This window comes from Panicum virgatum, chromosome 7N (assembly GCF_016808335.1).
Source record: "Panicum virgatum strain AP13 chromosome 7N, P.virgatum_v5, whole genome shotgun sequence".
Classification (NCBI taxonomy): Eukaryota; Viridiplantae; Streptophyta; class Magnoliopsida; order Poales; family Poaceae; genus Panicum; species Panicum virgatum.
Genome location: NC_053151.1, coordinates 50,235,021 through 50,254,642, shown reverse-complemented (window position 1 = coordinate 50,254,642; position 19,622 = coordinate 50,235,021). Strand labels below are relative to the sequence as shown.

At 52.0% G+C, this 19,622-nt stretch overlaps 2 protein-coding genes across 7 annotated transcripts; one reads left to right on the top strand and one right to left on the bottom strand.

The window, feature by feature from the left end:
- Positions 1-320: 320 nt before the first annotated feature.
- On the bottom strand, positions 321-5,305 carry LOC120682821 (FT-interacting protein 3-like). 6 transcript variants are annotated; one of them, XM_039964848.1, is made up of 4 exons: positions 5,043-5,305; positions 4,699-4,779; positions 4,030-4,175; positions 321-3,562 (listed from the first exon to the last, which is right to left on the bottom strand). In XM_039964848.1, the coding sequence occupies exon 4, from the start codon at positions 3,531-3,533 to the stop codon at positions 495-497; it is 3,039 nt and encodes a 1,012-aa protein (XP_039820782.1). In that variant the 5' UTR covers positions 3,534-3,562; positions 4,030-4,175; positions 4,699-4,779; positions 5,043-5,305; the 3' UTR covers positions 321-494. The 6 variants fall into 6 exon arrangements, with proteins under 6 accessions (XP_039820782.1, XP_039820783.1, XP_039820780.1 ...); XM_039964849.1 differs by having other exon boundaries at positions 5,081-5,305; XM_039964846.1 differs by having other exon boundaries at positions 321-3,567; positions 5,043-5,304.
- Positions 5,306-16,615: 11,310 nt separating this feature from the next.
- On the top strand, positions 16,616-18,530 carry LOC120682853 (oxalate--CoA ligase-like). The gene is made up of 2 exons (XM_039964885.1): positions 16,616-16,934; positions 17,070-18,530. Exons 1-2 carry the CDS (start codon positions 16,719-16,721, stop codon positions 18,444-18,446), a joined length of 1,593 nt encoding a protein of 530 aa, XP_039820819.1. The 5' UTR covers positions 16,616-16,718; the 3' UTR covers positions 18,447-18,530.
- The last annotated feature ends 1,092 nt before the right edge of the window (positions 18,531-19,622 follow it).

Genomic DNA, 19,622 nt, shown 5'->3' with positions numbered 1-19,622 from the left:
CAAGTCAGGATATTATAAAATGTTGGGCCACGCAACAGCAACAAAAGATAGCCTTCGTCCTATCCTTACATGAAGCTGAATTACAAGTAAAACTCGCATGCGCAAACCTGGACTAGTTTTAAAAAGCAGAAATTAACCCCAGAAAATGGGCTGCACAACGATCAGTAGTTGCTCAAGATTTCCGTTTTGAATATAAGCTAGCAGATCCATAGCTAAATGCAATTTTAGGACTGCAGATGAGGGGACAGCACAGAACAAAGCGAGCTGCTAAACAGTGGCGAAGAATGAATTTCAGAAAGGATCAACACAAAACCAAGAACTGATAGGTCTAAACATGATTTTAGCAATTATTCCAAGAATTCAGCAACTGATACGATTTACAGGCTCTCAAGTCCTGAGCATAATTATAAATAGCAACAAAGTCAACCAGACTACAGTAACAGAGAAAGCATCTCTAGGTATTACAATTTTAAGACCACCAAATGGCAGCTTATTTATAGCATACTGTCGGTCCTTGCTGGCAACCGCCTGAAGAAGTTCACTGGTACTGATGGTAACCTATGTCTGAACCTTGGGTGCCTCATGACATAGAACCCGCCTAGTGCAGCAAGAACTTGAAGTGGTGTAACATACAGGACTACTGCTGCTATCAAACAAAATAGGACAAAGACTGCTGTGGCCCGAGGGTCCCTCCAGCTAAGCAATGCTTGAACCCTCTCCCCTTGTGTTGCTATATCACCAATCACTGTTTGAATCCTTCCAGCAACACTTCTCAGTCTGTCATACCTCATCCTTACAACCTCAGTATTGCGGCTTGTAGGGAATGTATCAAACTCCTCATCAAGTTCATCAGGATGAACAGCCTCTGCATGAGAGATCTTGGTATTCATGTGTGGAGGATAGCGAGGTCGGTAGCGGAAGTTCCAAATCCCTATAAGAAACATGTACAAGAACACTGTTGGGAGCATGAGCTCTGGAAAGCACACCAGCATTATATAGAGAATGTGAACTAGCACAGTGGTAATAGGATTCTTCCATGCACAAACACCACTGAACCACTTGCTAACTGCAAACAAGCCTGAGAAAACTGTCATGAGTCTGAAGAAGTTTGCTTTGCTTTTTCTCATGCTCCACAAGTGAGAATCAAAATCTGTCATGTATTCAACAACTTCCTTTCTCAAAGGTGGCTCCATCCGGCTAAGTCGAGCAGCCACAATCTGGACAGCTTGATGGCGCAGCATATCAACCTGAAGCACAGGTATCGGGCGCACATAGTGCATTTTTGGAAGCAAAGGACGAGAGTACAGATACAACATGTTAACCAGTGATGTTGAGGAAAATCGAATCGCTAGGTGCAGTTCACCCATCTTTTTGACCCCCGATGAGTGGAGAACCAGGAGAGGATATGAGTGGGTGTACACACGCCCAGTTTCAAGTGTGGAAAGGCGTATTCGAACCTTGCCTATCTTCCCATCTTTGCCAATGGATGTCTTCTCCCCACTCTTCTCTCCAAGTTGGCCATTGTCAAAAACACCAATAGTCAGGACAGTTGCTGGATCATAGACTTCCCAGGTGTACTGTTCGTTGAATCTGGGGTTTGGATTGTTCATGATGGTACGTGTCCTTACCCACTTAGACCCGTACTTAGCAACACAATAGGTATCTGATGAACCTTTTCCATCCCGTGTTTTCATAGGAACAATCCCTTGAGCACCAAGGATACCAAGTTCAAGCAAACCAATGGATGGCTTCCAGAGTTGCTTGGCTGTTGGTCTAAGGTCACTGCTGTAGTTTGTCGACTCATCAAGAACATGGTAACCTCCATCAAGACAGAGACGGAGATGAAGCCGAGTAGAGAACTTTTCCTTTTTCAGTTGGTCCACATCAACAAGTACGGGCTTCTCGAGATTGAACCACTTTCCATGGACAATACGGTCATCAGCACGTCTATCAATCATTGTCAATGGTATAATTACTCGGCCAAGCATTTCATCTTTATTAGGAGCTACACGATCTTCAAGAGTCAGAATAAGGTTATCCTCAAATGGTTCAGCAGCCACAAACAAAAGGTCTTCATTCCAAAATGGGTTGAAATTTCTAGCCTGCACAGGTTTTGTCCTCCCCAGTTGATGCCCCACCTGAGCTCTCACAAATACATCAGGATAGCGGGTCTTATCGAATATAGCAACATCTTGGGCCTCAACTATATTAACTCGCAGGTACCACAATCTGGGAGCATGATAAACTTTAGACTTCATGTGTGTTACAGCAGATGGATCTTCAAGTGTTGCAGCATCTGAATGCCAGGCATCAGGAAATGCTTCATCAGCTTGGGTGCCAACCCAAACTGCAAGCATGAGCTCACCCATGGACTTATCCCCACTCTTTCCAACAAGCCGGTACCATTCTGGAGCCAGTGGGCTGTCAGGGGGCACACGGATTGGAACATCATTCAAATCAAATCGCACCAAGCCAACAAAGTCATCCTTTAGCAAATCTTTGTCTTTGACCACAACTTCAAGGACAGATGCCTGCATACGGTCCCTGGAAAAGGCAAAGACTGCATTCCACTCAGGATTCCTCTGCTTCTCAAAGTGCTTAGTTATCCCTCTATAGTTGCCAACTCTCACTTCAACAAACGGATCCAGGCTTCCAGTGACATCCATGTCAGGCAAGTCCCGAGCCCTGACCACACGAACAAACAAATACTGCATTCGCTCCACAAGGTCATAAGTGCTAGCATGCTTTTCACCACGTATAACCCGGCCACCGACAACCTGCCCACCACCAAGAAATGGACTGGTCTCTTTGAGTGCATAGTCCATGGGCTGCTGGGAGGCCGCTGAATACATTCTCACGATCCTGGGTTGTTGAGGTTCAGGTTTCATCTGGTCTACAGAGTACTTGGAAGGCTGCTCACCAAAACTAGCTGGAAGATGGCCATGGTTATGATGATGCTGTGCCTCCTTAGCAATGGTGTGTAAGGTTCTCGCCTCAGACCTATGCTCCTGAGATTGGTGCAGGTTAGTACCAGTTATATCAGCTGCAATTTGCTCTGCTGCACTTGGAGCTAGAGGAGGATTATTCGAAACAGGGTCCATTGCAGGAAGAGGGTTTGAAGCTTTGATGGCGGGGTCATTGGTGATGTATACTTTCAGACCCAGTTCTCCTTTGACGCGAGAGAACATCCCGCGCTTCTCTAATGGATAATGCATGACCACCGCGTCAGGAAAGGGCACAAATGAGGTTCCAGCAATCCTAACCTTCCCAAGGAAGGACCTGGAACTTTCCATGGTTTTGTGGACATTGTAGACATATGCTTCAAGGGCGAGCTCAGGAAGATTAGAAGGATCTGATACATTGAAGTAGAAGCGCTCATTCCACACTGGGTTCAGGTCCTTCTCCTTGACGGCAGTGCGGAACCGCTGCCCATCAAAAGTGAGCTCGACGCAAGCACTGGCAGAACCTTGCCCGTCCTTGGGCATCAGGTCATGAGCACTTACGACCTCCACACCCAGCTTATATGCAGCCATTGCCTCTGCTGATGTTGTAGTTCACTATACTGCACTGCACAAGAGAGAGAAATTGTTGGAATTGCCTAGAAATAGGAATCCATGAAATAGCTACTTGAGCGAAAATATAAAAATACAATTGTAACAGGCTAACACAAACAACAACAACAAAACAAACAGAACGTGCAAATTGAATTACTAGAAAGTATAATTACATTTAAAGATACAGCTTAAATGAGAATTATACTTCCATATAGTAACTCATGCAGCAATTTTTCGATCATGTCGTAAAACTTGTAAACAGACGACGTACATTGAAAGACTAAATCACTAGGAGTGTTCAGGTGAACTCCCCAACACTTTTTTTTGGAAAACAAAACGATATTACTACTACAAAATGCAGCAAACATACCAGAAACAATCTGAGTGGAACAGGTGTGTACCAAGATCTAATATTTGGATTTGAGGACTGGCAGTGAAAGACACTAATCTTCCCAAGCAAGCAAGGTTCCCTTACCAACAAAAGAAGAGTCAACTCAAGGCTGGCTGGATCTCCACTCCACGCAGACGTCGAAGGAAGAGAGGCACAGTTGCGTTGTAAGGATGACTGGATCTAGATCGAGACGTGTTGCAGCTGATGCTGTAGTAGCTCACAGTATTGCACTGCAGAGAGAAAATAGTGCACTGTTAGCAATGCCAGCAAATATGAGTCCATTGAGTGGCTACTTGAGCAGGAGAATTTATGAAATAGGCTATCAGTAACGAAAAGAAATTGTAGAATCCAGTTTTGTTAAAAAGAAAAGGAAAAAACGCTTGATGGATCATGTCCTAAAACCTGTATCTGTCCACATCAATCAAGCGAAGACTAGAATAATCCTTTTGACACCTGATTCTGGGACCATACATAAGTCTCCGAGGCGATTCGCTAAGCACTGGTCGGTGACACCGATGTTTGGTAGTTGAGAGCTGATGTCGACAAACCCAAAAAAAAAAGAACAGGCTAGGATTATTAATATTTGGGTTTCTGGACTTATCTGAGGAAAGAGCACTGAAGCACATCAGACTTTACAGATAGAGCGCAGGAATCATAGGGCTGAGACTGACGCGTATAATCTATTGAATCTGAGCATGCACGTTGGCGCGATTAGAGTTGTTAAATCAGGAAGCATATCGAAAAAAGTTGTACCGGTGCAAAAGGATGGAGCTTTTTTTGACGTCGCGCCCGGAGCGCTGAACTCGGACGTTCGAAAGCAACGCAACTGATGACCTGGTGGAAAAAGGAAAAGGAAGGAACTAAGATAAACATCCAAGTGAAGCTGGACTTTCCAAACAGACGCATAAAAAGACCTGCGATTCCAGAAACATACAGAGCCTATTGGGGGGGGGGGGGGGGGGGGGGATAACACAAACACGAGAGAAGAACCTAGAATTGGAAGTAGAAAAAACCAAACAAAATCCTAGAGTTGGACACGGGAGGCATTGCAGGACGCTGAATCGAACATACGCACATACACAAAAAAAGGCACATACACAAAAAAAAGGAAGAAAGGATGCGCAGATCCGGTGACCCGTCAGCGCGGCGCTCCCAGATCCGGCTGCCCCTGCGTAATGCCGTGCGATCCGAGGCGATGGGTCCCTCAGGCGGCGGCGGCGGCGTCCATGGGCGCGGCGGGGATAGATGGATGGAGCGGGGGATGGAAAGTAGGGGATGGGGGAGGAGACGGAGAGGCTTTCTGGATGGGTTTTGGTTTGGAAGGCAATGTGTAGGGGAGAGGGGGAGCGTCTGGGAAGGAAAGGGAAGCCAAGACGAAGTGGGCGTGCGTGTTTCTTGCCCGTTTCCGTTACCAGTGCTACTGCTAGCTGTGGTAGGAGGATGCCGCCACGCCCGCAGGTTTTGACTGACCGCCGCCAGCCTGGGGACATTCACCATGCTGCCTGCATTGCTGCGCCTGCACAAGATATGCAGAGGAAGTTTCCAGGAATCCTCTCCGTCTCTATGATGAATTAAACCTACAGTAAACATACTTTAACGATAAATTAATTAGGCTCATTAGATTCGTCTCGTAGTTTACGGACGAGATATTTAATTAGTCTACATTTAATACTTCAAATATTAAAAATTTCCTTCCAAAAATGCAAAAATACAAAATGTAAAATGATCTAAATAAGGCCAAAATCTTTTTGCAACATCACTACTCACCGGCAGTAGTGAACCTGAGCATATCCATCACCCACCACCTGTATTGTACTATCAATGAAATGTGAAAATGTTTATTGCGCCATGCCATGCCAACATGAGCAGCCGCGAGGACACGCTTGAGCATGGTCTGGCGGGCCATATGGGTCTGGGGATGGCCGGATGGGCGACCGTATCCCATCGATACTACTAACTATCTGCATCCATCTCTACGCTTCCTTTCCTTGGACGACGCACAAGAGTGCTGTAATTTTTTTTTTAAAAAAGGAGAGAGATCGAGACAGACGGCAGGCCAGGCCACATGGGCCCTGGCTTGCGTACCGGTAAACGCGTCGTTCTTATTGCCATCAACCTTGTCCACATGGGACGGCTGCGCTCCACATCCGTCATGGGTGTGGCGTGCCTCTAGACTCGAGGCTGCCGTGCCTGCGTCGTCCGTCCCATGTAGACCGAGAGGAGGCGCCTTTTCCGTGCCACCACCAACCGAACCGCCAACCATACTACTAAGCATGCATTGAGTGCATTGCAGTCCAAGCAAGCAGAAATAACTCAACTCAAGTCCTCGACCCTCACACGTCACGTCACAGCGGCAGCGCCTACATATTGATGTATAGGCCGGCCCGGTGCGGGACAGCCCACAAAACTAGTAACAGGCCGCGATGCCGAAGGTAATAACGGGCCTCTTGCTTTTCCACCGGCTCGTCTTGTTTTTTTTTCAGACGACACCGGCCCGTCTTGTAGTTGTCCATTGGAGGCCTCCTCGCGAGAGGCCCATGTAGACTAGGCCCGCGTGTGGCATCTTGTTGCCAGCCAGCCTTTATTTTCATCAAAGTGGAAACCAAAAAGAATAGAATTATCCTGCGATGCGATGCCATGTGACTGATCATCCAGCAATATTGTTCTCTCATACTAAATCAGTACCAGCCACCAGCTACTAGCCAGTCAGAAATATTGAGTACCAGCCATAGTCAAGCGAGCACAAGGAAACGTTTTCTTGCTTGTTTGCTGATTTGTGTTTTCTTGCTTGCTTCATTCACGTACTATCTTCTTCGTAGACGAAGCCACCTTATTCCATTATCCATTATCTTCCCGCGAGAGCCTAGCTCTATATGAATATATTCTCCTTGTTGCTATACCAAAACATCTCTACTACGGTTCAATTCGGCTTCAGTTCCTCCTTTTTTATATATAAACAAAAAGAAGAATCTTTAATTTAGGGCCGTTTGCATCCTCTCATATTGGAGGAATTAAAATCTACTTAATAAACTAGGCTATTTAGTTTAGAATTTGACATCCCACCACTTTTCAAAGTTTAGATATAAGTCTATCCTAAATTTAGGGCGGGAGATGAAAATTGATTATGTACACCAAGCAGCTTTGTCTTAATTCCATAACTTCTGGTACGCTCTTTGGCTCACTCCTCTGTACTAAAAATAGAGCATATAAGTATCTCCCTTCATATAGTCAACAATAATAGTTTGTGACTATTAGAATGGAATTCAATTCCAAACTTCCAAACGGGGTTAACAGTAAAGTGGTTCATCACGCTAAGCTAGGGCCATTTAGTATTCGCCCCTTCAAGGCGCCATAAGGCATATATCATTGCATGAAGGTGACCGCGGCCGGGTACGACACGTGTGCAGCTACCTTTCATTTAGATTCCGTTGGCGGGCACACGGTGCGGGAATTCCTTTATTTGTATGATATTGCCTGCCCGTCGTCAAGTACACATCCGATTATTCCTACATCTTTATTTTATAATGTTAGCTTGATGACTGTATGTACGTCGATCTAGATAGGACTAATAATTAACGCCAAATTAAATATGAAGCATGTCAAAGATATTGCTTGCTTTCGTGTCTGATCTACTCGTCAGTAGCTAGTTAACTAACAATAATCAATAATAATGGAGGTCTCGTTGTATCATTAATTCGTGGCCAATACCGACTTGCATTAATTGGGGTATGTCGTTCTCTTGGGGCCGGCCGGGGCAACAAACTTGAAAGATGCATTCGCGTGCGCCGGTGGTTTTTCGCCCATTGTGACGACGTGAGTGCGTGACTTATTGCTTGTCCGTGGGTGGCGAGCCGGGGGTTAAAAGGAAAAAAAAAAGGTTTGCCAACGCTGTCACGTAGTATATCGTGACCCCCTAAAAAAGTAGTATATTGTGACGTGTAATTATTTTTTTCAGTTTCTCCGTTAGCCGAGATAGAGGATTGCATGCATTTGGAGAAAGGAAGCCGCTTGGAGTGTCGCCATCAACTTTATATAAACAGTTTTTGAACAACTTTTATATAAACAGTAGACGCACCCTGCATTGGGAGCGAGCTAGCAGAGGGAGCCTCAATAGGAATTTCATGGGGAGTTTCATGATATTGGATTGTATATTTTATCATTGATTTTGCGTACATGTCAAGAAGGGAGAAGGAGAGAGTTTCATGGGATCGAGAGGCATCGACAGCGCTCGTACTCTCGCTCGCCAGCTTCTTCGCGGTTCTCTTGAGTCTTGACGCTGTAGCGGCACCTCTCTCGCACCTCGCGGACGAAGATCCGGCCGCATGGTTTGTCGATGGATCATGGATAGTTCAGATTTGTTTGCTCTTTGGTGATCTATTATTTTCTTGGCATATGAATGATAATCAGATCAAGTGGGGAGGTTTGCTCGCCAGTCTTTGAGAAAGCACGGAAAGAGGCTTGCTTTTCGGAATTTTCTTGGTATATGAACCTGAGCTATGAAATTATACATTGAGAGAGAGGAGCTTTAGCATTTGCAATTGCAGCTTACTAGTCCTCTTTGGCGGACTTCATGCCGCGATGTCTCCAACCCCCCTCCCCGCGCCGCACCCCTTCGCCCCAACCCGCCGGCGACTGCTCCGGCGCCGGCGGCCACCCCTCCCAGGCCTCGCGCCGCAGATCCCTGAACCCCAACGCCAGCCCCTTCTCCTCCTCCTCGGGAGCTGGCCCCAGCCACCGCCCTAGCTGCACGCCGGAGGGTATTTGCTTTAGCATCCCCTCCAACTCCGATGTCGAGGAGGACGACCTGCTGGACCCCCACCCCCTACCTCGAAGGGCAAAGCGCCGCTCCTCCCGGGTCGCCGTGTGTCGCCGCCGCACCGGAATGCTGGAGGCTTCATGGCTGATGCCCGTCGGTCGTACCCACGCCGGGCACCGTCTCCGCCGCCTCGGTCGCGTACTGCCCCTTTGGTCGATGCCGACGGCTTTCAGCGTGTGGTGAGCAAGCGGCAGCTGCGGGCGGAGAGCCGCCGCGCCCGTCGTCCCCCTCCCCGTCGGCCGGTGCCCGCTGATTTAGTGGGACGATGCTTCAATTGCTTGTCCCATGAGCATATTGCGGCGCGCTGCACCTTTCCTTCCCGCTGCCTCCGCTGTGAACGCGAGGGCCACTCCGCCAGATACTGCAAGAGGGGTCGTTCGGGCGCTCCCTCGAGGAACCTCGGTCGACCGTTTCGCCGGATTGGTGCTTGCCGGGATGCGGCGGCCGCTGCTCTGCTGGGTCGCCATGGTCGCTCTGCGGCCTCGGCCTCCACAGTTCCGTCTGGGTCGGCCTCCACTGGTCGTCAATATTCCGGCCCGCCCTCTATTTGCGGGCCGTCGGCGGCACCATCCCCGGTGTTCGCCTGGTCGCCTTGTCCGCCACCACTGCTGCCTCGGGGCCACCCCTCCCGCCGACCCTCCTCTGCCACGGTGACCATCCCACGCTCCGACGCGCTGCAGGCAGAGGAAGACGTTCTGTCCTCGATGGCACTGACGGCAATCGTGGTGGGCACCAGGCCGTCGTTCTCCCCCTCGGCGGTACATCGGTTCATCGTGGAAAACTATCATGTCCCTGCTGATGGTTTCACCATACACCGTTTCCACCCAGAGGATTTCCTGCTTGTTTTCAAGGAAGTTGTCGTTCTCGAGAGGGTCCTGCATGCTCCCCCTCTGCCGGTGGCGGACATGGTCCTGCGCTTCCGGAGATGGCGTCGCTTGGCTTCAGCTGACGCCGAATCCATGAAGTTCAGGGTTCTTCTGGAGATGCGCGGTATCCCATCCCACGTTTGGTCGGTCGATACTGCTCAACGCATTCTCGGCGATGCTTGTGCTGATCCGGTGCCCACCCCCGCCACCATCGCTCGTCGCGACCTAAGGCGCTTCCAGGCGGCTGCTTGGTGCGTTGACCCTGATCTCATCCCCAACGAGGTCGTCATTCGCATCCCGGAACCGGTGGACACAAACGTGGGTGCCGAGCTCTTCCTCCGGTCGGCGGAAATCATCTTTCACAGTCAACCCCTTCTCCGGCACCGGGTCGAGATCGAGATTCTGGAAATCCAAGACTGGAATGACGACTCCGACTCGTCTGTGAGTCCGTACGACATCCCGGATCGTCTGAACAGTGACTCCAACGAGGAAGACGTGCATCCGGGTGTTCGCCGAAGTTCCCGCTCTTGCTCCTGTCCGCGGCGCACCGTCTTCCGCAAGCTCGACGACCCTGGCAGTCTGCCGGTCGGTGCTGGCGGTGGCGGCTCTGATGCTCCGGCGGACTCCATTATCGCTGACGAGGTGCGTTCGGAGGGGGGGCCCACCAGCCCCAGCGTTGAGTTGGTCGCTCAAAGCCCCGCTATGCTTCGGGCAACGGTCGTTGGCCCGAGACTCGAGGCGTGCCCAGTGCCCCAATCCCCATGACGACCCCTCATTGGCCGTTGTCCTGCTCACGCCATCCCATGCTGTTGGCGGGCCCCAGGTTGAAGCTGTTGACCCGATGCTCGCCGAAGCTTCCCTCGGAAGCCCTCCCGGTCGGTCCGGTGGCCATGGGCAACACCCGCTCCTGGACAAGGCGGCGTGGCTTCTGTCCCCTGTGGAAGAGCGGATGCCGACCTCCTCACCTGGGCCGCATCGCTGCATTGGACTTGACCCAATGTCGCTAGAAGCCTCCTTGGGCCGCGACGGCCTCTGCGCCGCGCCGTCCCTTACTGGGTCGCCACATCCCTTGGGCCGGGACGTGCCTGTCGATGGGCGGTGCTCCGTTGGGCCGCCTACTCGGGTTTCGATTCCTGACCCCGTCCCCTTCTCCTATGTGGATTCTGGCGTGCATGACCTGGGAGCCGCGGACCTTGAATTGGTACGTTTCGGCGCCGAGTCGCAGTTGCCCTCAATCGCCACCCCTCCCGGCTCTTCGCGACATGTTAGTTTCACCCGGGGATCACGGCAGCCGCTACCAATTGAAGCCCTCTCTGGTGCTTCCTCGCCGGTTAAGTTGGTCGCTAATAACTTTGCTTCTGCATGCTGTATGGCGCACCCGCCCGCCGTCCTCTGCACTACTCCACCACGCAGAAGGGCAAAACCTCCAGAGCTCCCGGTGTCCATCCGTCGCAGCGAGCGCCTCGCAAGGAAATCTCGTCATCGGGCGACAAAACCAGCTCTCCAGGTGCAAAACGTCATGATGAAAAAATTTGGCATAACCTCTGCCACGCGCCCTCCGGATGCTACTGCGTACCAGCAGTTTGTGGATACTTTCTCATCCACCCTCACCAATTCCCAGTGTGAGGCCTTAGATGTGCTGTTGCCGGCCGGCGCGCCACACGCTGGTCTTGTGGTTGACGAGCTGGTCGAGTGAGCGTGCCTGCTCCTTTTGGTCGCTTAATTTGTGTATCAATGAATTCTGAGAACCTCCTTGTGTGGAACGTGCGTGGCCTCAATTCCAGGGCACGGCGTAATGTTGTAAGAAACCTGGCAGGGGAGCAGCGTGCGTCGCTTGTTTCCTTACAAGAAACCAAGTTGGATTCATGCTCTGATTCCATCGTGCGTGACATGTTGGGTCTTGATTTTGACTGCTTTGCCCTACCAGCGTCGCACACGTGTGGTGGGATTCTCCTTGCTTGGAACCGTGGCGTCTGGTCAGCATCTTGTCCGGTTTACCGGCAGTTCTCACTCTCCGCGCTTATCACTCTTCGGGCATCAGGGGACTCTTGGTGGATCACCGTGGTCTATGGGCCGCAGGGTGATCGACTCAAGATGCAGTTCCTGGAGGAGTTGAGGAGTGTGCGGCAATCTTGTTCCGGTATGTGGATGATATGTGGCGACTTCAACATCATTTACAAGGCGGAGGACAAAAGCAATGGTAGCTTACACCGAAGGATGATGGGCCGCTTTCGCCGCCTTATTGATGATTTGGAACTCCAGGAACTCTATCTAAAAGGGCGTCGCTTTACCTGGTCCAATGAACGGGACTCGCCCACGCTCGAAAGGCTTGACCGCTTTTCTTGTCTCCGATGATTGGCTCGAGGCATTCCCGAATCATGACCTCTCCGCCCTCTCCACGGAATGTTCAGATCATGCTCCTTTGCTCCTACGTACTGATTGCGCTATCCCACATTTTAAGCGCTTCAGATTTGAGAACATTTGGCCGAGATATCCAGGGTATACGGAAGTGGTTGCCGAGGCTTGGAACGCTCCGTTGCCGTGTACTGATCTGGATCCTTTCCGAATTCTTGATATCAAGCTTCGCGCCACGGCCAAAGCACTGAAGAGCTGGAGTGCCAAACATGTTGGAAATGTTCAGTTGCAGCTGGCAATTGCCAAAGAGCTGGTCCTCCGATTTGATTGTGCGCAAGAGCATCGTGCCTTGGCGCCATACGAATTGGCTTTGCGACACAAGGCCAAGCTTAACTGCTTAGGCTTGGCTTCACTTCAGCGGACCATTGTTCGACAGAGGTCGCGCATCACCTACTTGGCGGAAGGTGATGCGAATACTAAATTCTTTCACCTTCAAGCTTGCCACAGGAGCCGTAAGAACTACATTGAAAGCGTACGTGTTGGGGATGCACGTCTGGTGCGTGAAGAGGAAAAGGCCGAAGCTTTTTTCAAGCACTTTGATGATCTTTTGGGGACCGAATGTACCCGTACTGCGCAGCTTGACTTCAACTTTCTTGGACTGCCCACAATTGACACCTCGTTACTGGATGTTTGTTTCACGGAGGAAGAGGTGTGGCGCACTATTCTGGAAATTCCGATTGACCGCGCGCCTGGGCCCGATGGCTTCTTCGGGCTTTTCTATCGAACTGCGTGGAGCATCATCAAGCCGGACATCATGCGAGCTTTTCATGCTCTTTGGTCGCTTGACGGTCGCAGCCTTTATCTAATTAACCAAGCCTATATTGTGCTGCTCCGGAAGAAAGGAGATGCTTCAGAGATCAGTGATTACCGCCCGATTAGCCTCATCCATAGTTTTGCCAAGCTCTTCACTAAGGTGCTGGCTACTCGTCTCGCGCCCCTCATGCAGCAGCTCGTCAAGCCAAATCAAAGTGCTTTTATCAGAGAACGGCTGATTCATGAGAATTTCAGAGCCGTACAGCTCTCGGCTAAGCTGCTGCATCGGAATAAGAGGCCATGTGCATTGATGAAGGTGGACATCGCTAAGGCGTTTGATACTGTCAGCTGGTCATTTTTGTTCCTGTTGCTTGAACACATGGGTTTCTCCCGCCGTTGGATCAACTGGATCTCCTTGCTCCTCTCTACAGCCAGCACACGAATTATCCTTAATGGCATGCCGGGCCGTAGAATTTGCCACGCTAGAGGTTTGAGACAGGGAGACCCGCTTTCGCCGCTTTTGTTCGTTATGGCCATGGAGGCGCTTAATGCGATGTTCAGAGCTGCTGACAACTTGGGTCTGTTGGAAGTTTTGGACGGCAAGATCAAAGAGCGTGCTTTCTTCTATGCTGATGATGTGGTCCTCTTCTTGGCGCCCAAGCAGCAGGACTTGGTGCTCGCTCGGGTGATTCTGGAAATTTTTGGCCAAGCTTCCGGGCTGCGAACAAATGGTAACAAGTGCCTTATCTCGCCGATAAGATGTCATTTGGAAGACACTGTTACTTTGTTGACCTTCTTTCCTGGCAAATTGGGCTCTTTTCCCATCACATACCTTGGCATTCCTCTGGCTATCTCCAGGCTAAAGAAAACAGACCTGCAGCCACTTGTCGACAGAGTCGCCAATTGTTTGCCGGCCTGGAAAGCGCAACTTATCAGTAAGGCAGGTCGAACTGTTTTAATCAAGTCTAAGCTCTCGGTCATCCCCATCCACACTGCCTTAGCCATTGAAATTTCTCCCTGGGTCATTAAGTGCATAGACAAATTAAGACGATCCTTCCTATGGAATGGCGGGGCATCAGCAAAAGGTGGTTGCTGTGCCATTGCGTGGCCCAAGGTATGTCGGCTGCCCGAGCTTGGAGGTCTTGGTATTATTAATCTGGAACTGTTTGGCTATGCTCTGCGTCTGCGTTGGCTTTGGCTTCAAAAAACGGATACTTCCCGGCCATGGTCGCACTTACCGGTCAAGCATGACCCCATTGTCACTGCTATGTTCGATGCCTCCATCTCGGTTCAACTGGGTGATGGCTCAGTGTTCTGTTCTGGCAAGATCGCTGGCTGCAGGGTCACTCTATTGCTGACTTAGCACCATGTCTTTACAATGCTGTTGGCGCCCGGGCATGCCAAACGCGGACTGTGGCTGCTGGCTGCTGCCAGAGGGCATGGGTGCACGATATCTCTGGTGCATTGACTGTTCAAGTGATCCTTGATTACCTCAGGATCTGGGACATGGTTGAATCCACGCAGCTGCAAAGTAGCACACCGGATCGTTTTCTCTGGAAGTGGACGGCAGATCATGTTTTCACTACGGCATCCGCTTACCGTGCTTTCTTTCTGGGTCAAACAGCAGTCGCGGGTGCCAAAATCCTCTGGAAAACAAAGGCGCCTGGGAAATGCCGGTTTTTCGGTTGGCTGGCCCTCCATGACCGATGCTGGACAGCGGAGAGACGGAAGAGGCACAGTTTACAACAAGATGACACTTGCGTTCTGTGCTGCCAAGAGCCTGAAACCATCTCTCACTTGCTTATTGGCTGCTCTTTCTCCAGACAGGTCTGGTACCGGTTGTTCAGGCATGCTCGCTGGCAACTTGCGGCGCCTCAACTGCAGGATGACAACTTCGCCGACTGGTGGCTAGCTGCCTGGAAAAGATTTGGCAAAGTCGACCGCAAGTGTTTTGACTCCCTGGTGCTCTTAACCTTCTGGATCATCTGGAAGGAGAGGAACCGGAGAACTTTTGATCATGTCGCTGAGCAGATCGAAGCGGTTGTCCTTCGTATTTTTGAGGAAATCTCTGACTGGATTCAGGCGGGCTTTAGTTCTTTGAATACTTTTCTTAGCCTTTGTGGCCATCAGATACCTAATCGGCGAGGTTGCGTGCCTGGTCGCGCAATTGTTACCCTGTAATTAACGGAACTATCTGTACCCCACCTGTGTGTCATGAACCATGGTTCATGGCCAATCTGTCTGTTTGTTTTTTTTCTTCTATCCTCTTAATGAAATACGTGCTCAGGCACGTTCGCTAAAAAAAGAGAGAGGAGCTTTCATTATGCAAATCAAGATTGTAGGTGTGACGTGTCATTCTAGAAAACTCTCTTCAAAAGACTGGCCTAAAGAACGTGACGCCACTGCAGCAGTTTTTAGACGCATGCTCGACCTAGTAGCTAGGTAGCTAGTGGAAGGATGGTTATGATCATCGATCAGCCAGAGATAGGACGGGTGCGATGCAACTAGCAGCTGCGTAGTATATATACGAACCAACCGCCCCCGCAACATTCCAAAATAACGTAACAGACGGCAGCAGGCTGCGTCGTCCTTGCCGACTCGCAGCGGGCAGTGGCTTGCTAGGCCCTCCGATCCGATCCGAGGTCGGCACGAGGCGGGTCTATCCAGAGGAGGCCGGCCCGTGTGCTCTCCTCATGCATGTGGTCATCAGCTCCTGCGTCCTGCCCTGCCTGGAGCTAATTCATCCAGCAGGTCCTAGGCTCGCCCCCGGTTCCCGCCTGTCCGAACACGCCTGCCTCGCCGCGTCCACCACCACCACACCACACGTCCCAGGGGTAGGCCCCGTCGCCTTTCTAGCAACTTTTACCACCGCACCGCACGCTGCGTGTGCGTGTAATTCAGCAATCGCTCACTTGCAGTTAGCCGTCGACAGCTCTTCTTGCCTTGCTCGCCACGCGCTCATACCTGTGCGACCAATACTAAACTTGGATTGAATTAATCACGACACTGATCCGTGGCCCATGGACGGTCCAATGGATCTCGGTCTCGTCGGGCTCTTTCCCGGCCCGTCGTTTCCTGGAAATGGGGAACAAAGCACACGCAATCATCCTCGTCGTCTTCTTTCGTGATTCTTGCTTACTCCTACTTTAATTGAACTATATAGTCATAGCTTAATAAGCACACTCACCAGGTAATACGGACACGTCAAGATAGGAAGCTGGAACCAACTCGATGGCTCCGTTTGTTCGATTCAGAAGGCTAAATTCGAAAAATTCAGAACTCAGATGACTAGAATTAAGCTGATTATGGACTGTGGATTTTAGGAACCATCAGTCTAACTTTTGAATTTCTCAAAATTTAGCCTTTTAAAAACAACCATATGCTGAAACAAACATGGCTGATAGGGTCTCCATCTACGAGTAGTATTAAGTTTTCTTTTCTTTTCTTCTCGTGATCTCATTGATGACCATCATTAGTCATACCTTAAGCACAAACATGTCAACCGTGCTGCTGAAAAGCGGCCTTGGAACACGAGAATTTTCTCCCCTTTTTTTTCAAAGTTTGATTTGAAGGATCCAGGTCCACGGTCCACCCCTGTAAAGTCGCATATGAACCGCTCCGTTTTCTGGAACCTCCTCCTCCGTTTACTTACCATAGCAGCAACCAAACTTGATTTTGGGTTCTCCCCTTCCCTTCCCTTCCCAGGAAGAAGAGACATGTGACACCAACTGCCGCTGCGCTGACGAGGCAGCCCTCGGGTCCCGCCGTGTCAGGTCACGCCGGCCGTATAAATACGGGGAGGCCACGCCCACGGGTCCGCCGTATAAAACGCGCCAAGCAAGCAAAGCACCCGCACAAACGCAACAAACTCGGCCCCCGCACCACCTCAGCTTTGCTCTGCTCTCCCCTGCTCCTCTTGCCCCATGGCGGCGGACGCCCCCACCCCCACCCTCACGGCGCTGCTCAACAAGGCGGCCGCCGCCTTCCCGGCCCGCCGCGCCGTCTCCGTCCCGGGCAAGATCGAGCTCACCCACGCCGACCTCGACGCGCTCGTCGACGCCGCGGCCGCGCGCCTCGCCGCCGACGCCGGGGTCCGCCCGGGACACGTCGTCGCGCTCTCCTTCCCCAACACCATCGAGGCAAGCAAGCAGCAGCATCAATTTGCCTTCTTTTTTTGATTCATTCAAATAGCAAACCTTCTCTCTCTCTTTTTTTTAATGATTGATTCCCTAACAAGTACTAACAAACAAAACAACCCGCCGCCGCCGGTGCAGCTGGTGATCATGTTCCTGGCGGTGATCCGCGCCCGCGCCGTGGCGGCGCCGCTCAACCCGGCCTACACCCAGGACGAGTTCGAGTTCTACCTCTCCGACTCCGAGTCCCGCCTCCTCATCACCAACGCCGAGGGCAACCCCGCCGCGCAGGCCGCCGCCGCCAAGCTCGGCCTGCCCCACGCCGCAGCCACCCTCAAGGACGCCGCCGGCCCCGTCCACCTCGCCGGCCTGGGCTGCGCGGCCGCCAACGGGAACGGGAACGCGAACGGCTCCCACTCCAACAAACAAGACGACAACAACGAGCCGTCCGACGTGGCCCTTTTCCTGCACACCTCCGGCACGACGAGCCGGCCCAAGGGGGTGCCGCTCACGCAGGCCAACCTGGCGGCGTCCGTGGGCAACATCCGGTCCGTGTACCGGCTGACGGAGGCGGACGCCACCGTGGTGGTGCTGCCGCTGTTCCACGTGCACGGGCTCCTGTGCGGGCTCCTGAGCTCGCTGGCCTCCGGCGCGTCCGTGGCGCTCCCGGCGGCCGGGCGGTTCTCGGCGTCGAGCTTCTGGGCCGAAATGCGCGCGTCGGGCGCCACCTGGTACACGGCCGTGCCCACCATCCACCAGATCATCCTGGACCGGCACGCGGCCAAGCCGGAGGCGTCGTACCCGGCGCTCCGGTTCGTGCGCAGCTGCAGCGCGTCGCTGGCGCCGGCGATCCTGGAGAAGCTGGAGGCGGCGTTCGGGGCGCCGGTGCTGGAGGCGTACGCCATGACGGAGGCGTCGCACCTGATGACGTCGAACCCGCTGCCGCAGGACGGGCCGCGGAAGCCCGGCTCGGTGGGGCGGCCCGTGGGGCAGGAGCTGGCGATCCTGGACGAGGAGGGCGCGCGGGTGGCGGGCGGGGCGGCCGGCGAGGTGTGCATCCGCGGCGCGAACGTGACGGCGGGGTACAAGGGCAACCCGGAGGCGAACGAGGCGGCGTTCCGGTTCGGGTGGTTCCACACGGGCGACATCGGCGTGGTGGACGAGGAGGGGTACCTGCACCTGGTGGGGCGCATCAAGGAGCTGATCAACCGCGGCGGCGAGAAGATCTCGCCCATCGAGGTGGACGCCGTGCTGCTGGAGCACCCGGGGGTGGCGCAGGCGGTGTCGTTCGGCGTGCCCGACGACAAGTACGGTGAGGAGATCAACTGCGCGGTGATCCCGCGCGAGGGGTCGGCGCTGGGGGCGGAGGACGTGGTGGCGCACTGCCGCAGGAACCTAGCGTCGTTCAAGGTGCCCAAGAAGGTGTTCATCACCGGCGAGCTCCCCAAGACGGCGACCGGCAAGATCCAGCGGCGCATCGTGGCGCAGCACTTCGTGCAGCTGGCCAAGGCCGCCTGAATGTCCCAGTGCGGCGCAGCCTGTGCCTTGGATTTTACTAGCTGCCATTGACGAGGAATAAACAAACAACATTTTGATTGATTTTGTCGCGCCGCTGTTTGCTTGCGTGATTCTTGATCATCGTCATCGTCATCTCCTTTGTTGTTGGCCTGGAGTAACGTGGTAGATTCCGGAACGGTGCTGCGTGGCCGGCGCGAGGGTCGCTGGGTAGGGACGGCAGGTTCTTGACTCACTGTACCTGGCTGCGATGGCAGCGAAAATTGGGATGGGATGTCGTCATGGAATCTCTCTGCCTCTGCCAGGACAGACGACGACCTCGACGTTTCAGTCAACTAGGTGAGGTCGTTACCGGCCGCCGCGCTCCTTTCTCGGTCTCGCCAACACCCCAGACAGCGATTTGGGCTAATAAACCAGGTGCTAGTGTGCAAACCATCAATCGTGCGCGAATATTCGATGGAGCTAGCCTCCCTGCGGCCATGGAAATGGAATGCAAGATGATGATGCGACGGCCGCCATTGTGGCGTGCGCTCCTCGTGCCTTGTTGCCAAATGGACGGACACAATACTCTAATTTATAAACGAATGAAAAAATTTATAAACTTGTCCACATTTTGATAAGACACAATTTAGAAACGAACCAATCAGACCCCAAATATTGATACTGTTGTCTTAGTCAAAGTTTCTGGTCACAAATGTGAGTGGACTACACTTTCAAGTTTCTGGTCACAAATGCGAGTGGACGACACTCACTGCGTTCGGCAAGTTGGAGCTAGAGCCTGGAGCTGGAGTGGTGTGAGAGAAAAACACTGTTATCTGGCTGGTGGCTGGAGGCTAGTACTGGAGCGATGTGAGAGAGAAATATTGTACGGTTAGAGGCTGCTGCAACAGCCGAACACGGTGACTTTCTCTCCACCCCTTTTGTGCTTTTTCTTTAATTAACTTGTACAACCATCTTGGCTTTCGAATAAAGCAGTGAGTTTTATTTTTTAAAGAAATGGACCATTTCTCTGTAAAATATTTTTTGGTTAAGACTTTTGAATCATACGGGTGTCCGTGTCTTTTTTAGATTTATTCAAATAACGATTGAAAGGCATCTTCATCCTAAGAGGCTGGCTAGGTCGTCTGAAACGTCGATAGAGTGTACGAGCACGGCTTTGTAGGAACAAGTGAGCGCGCT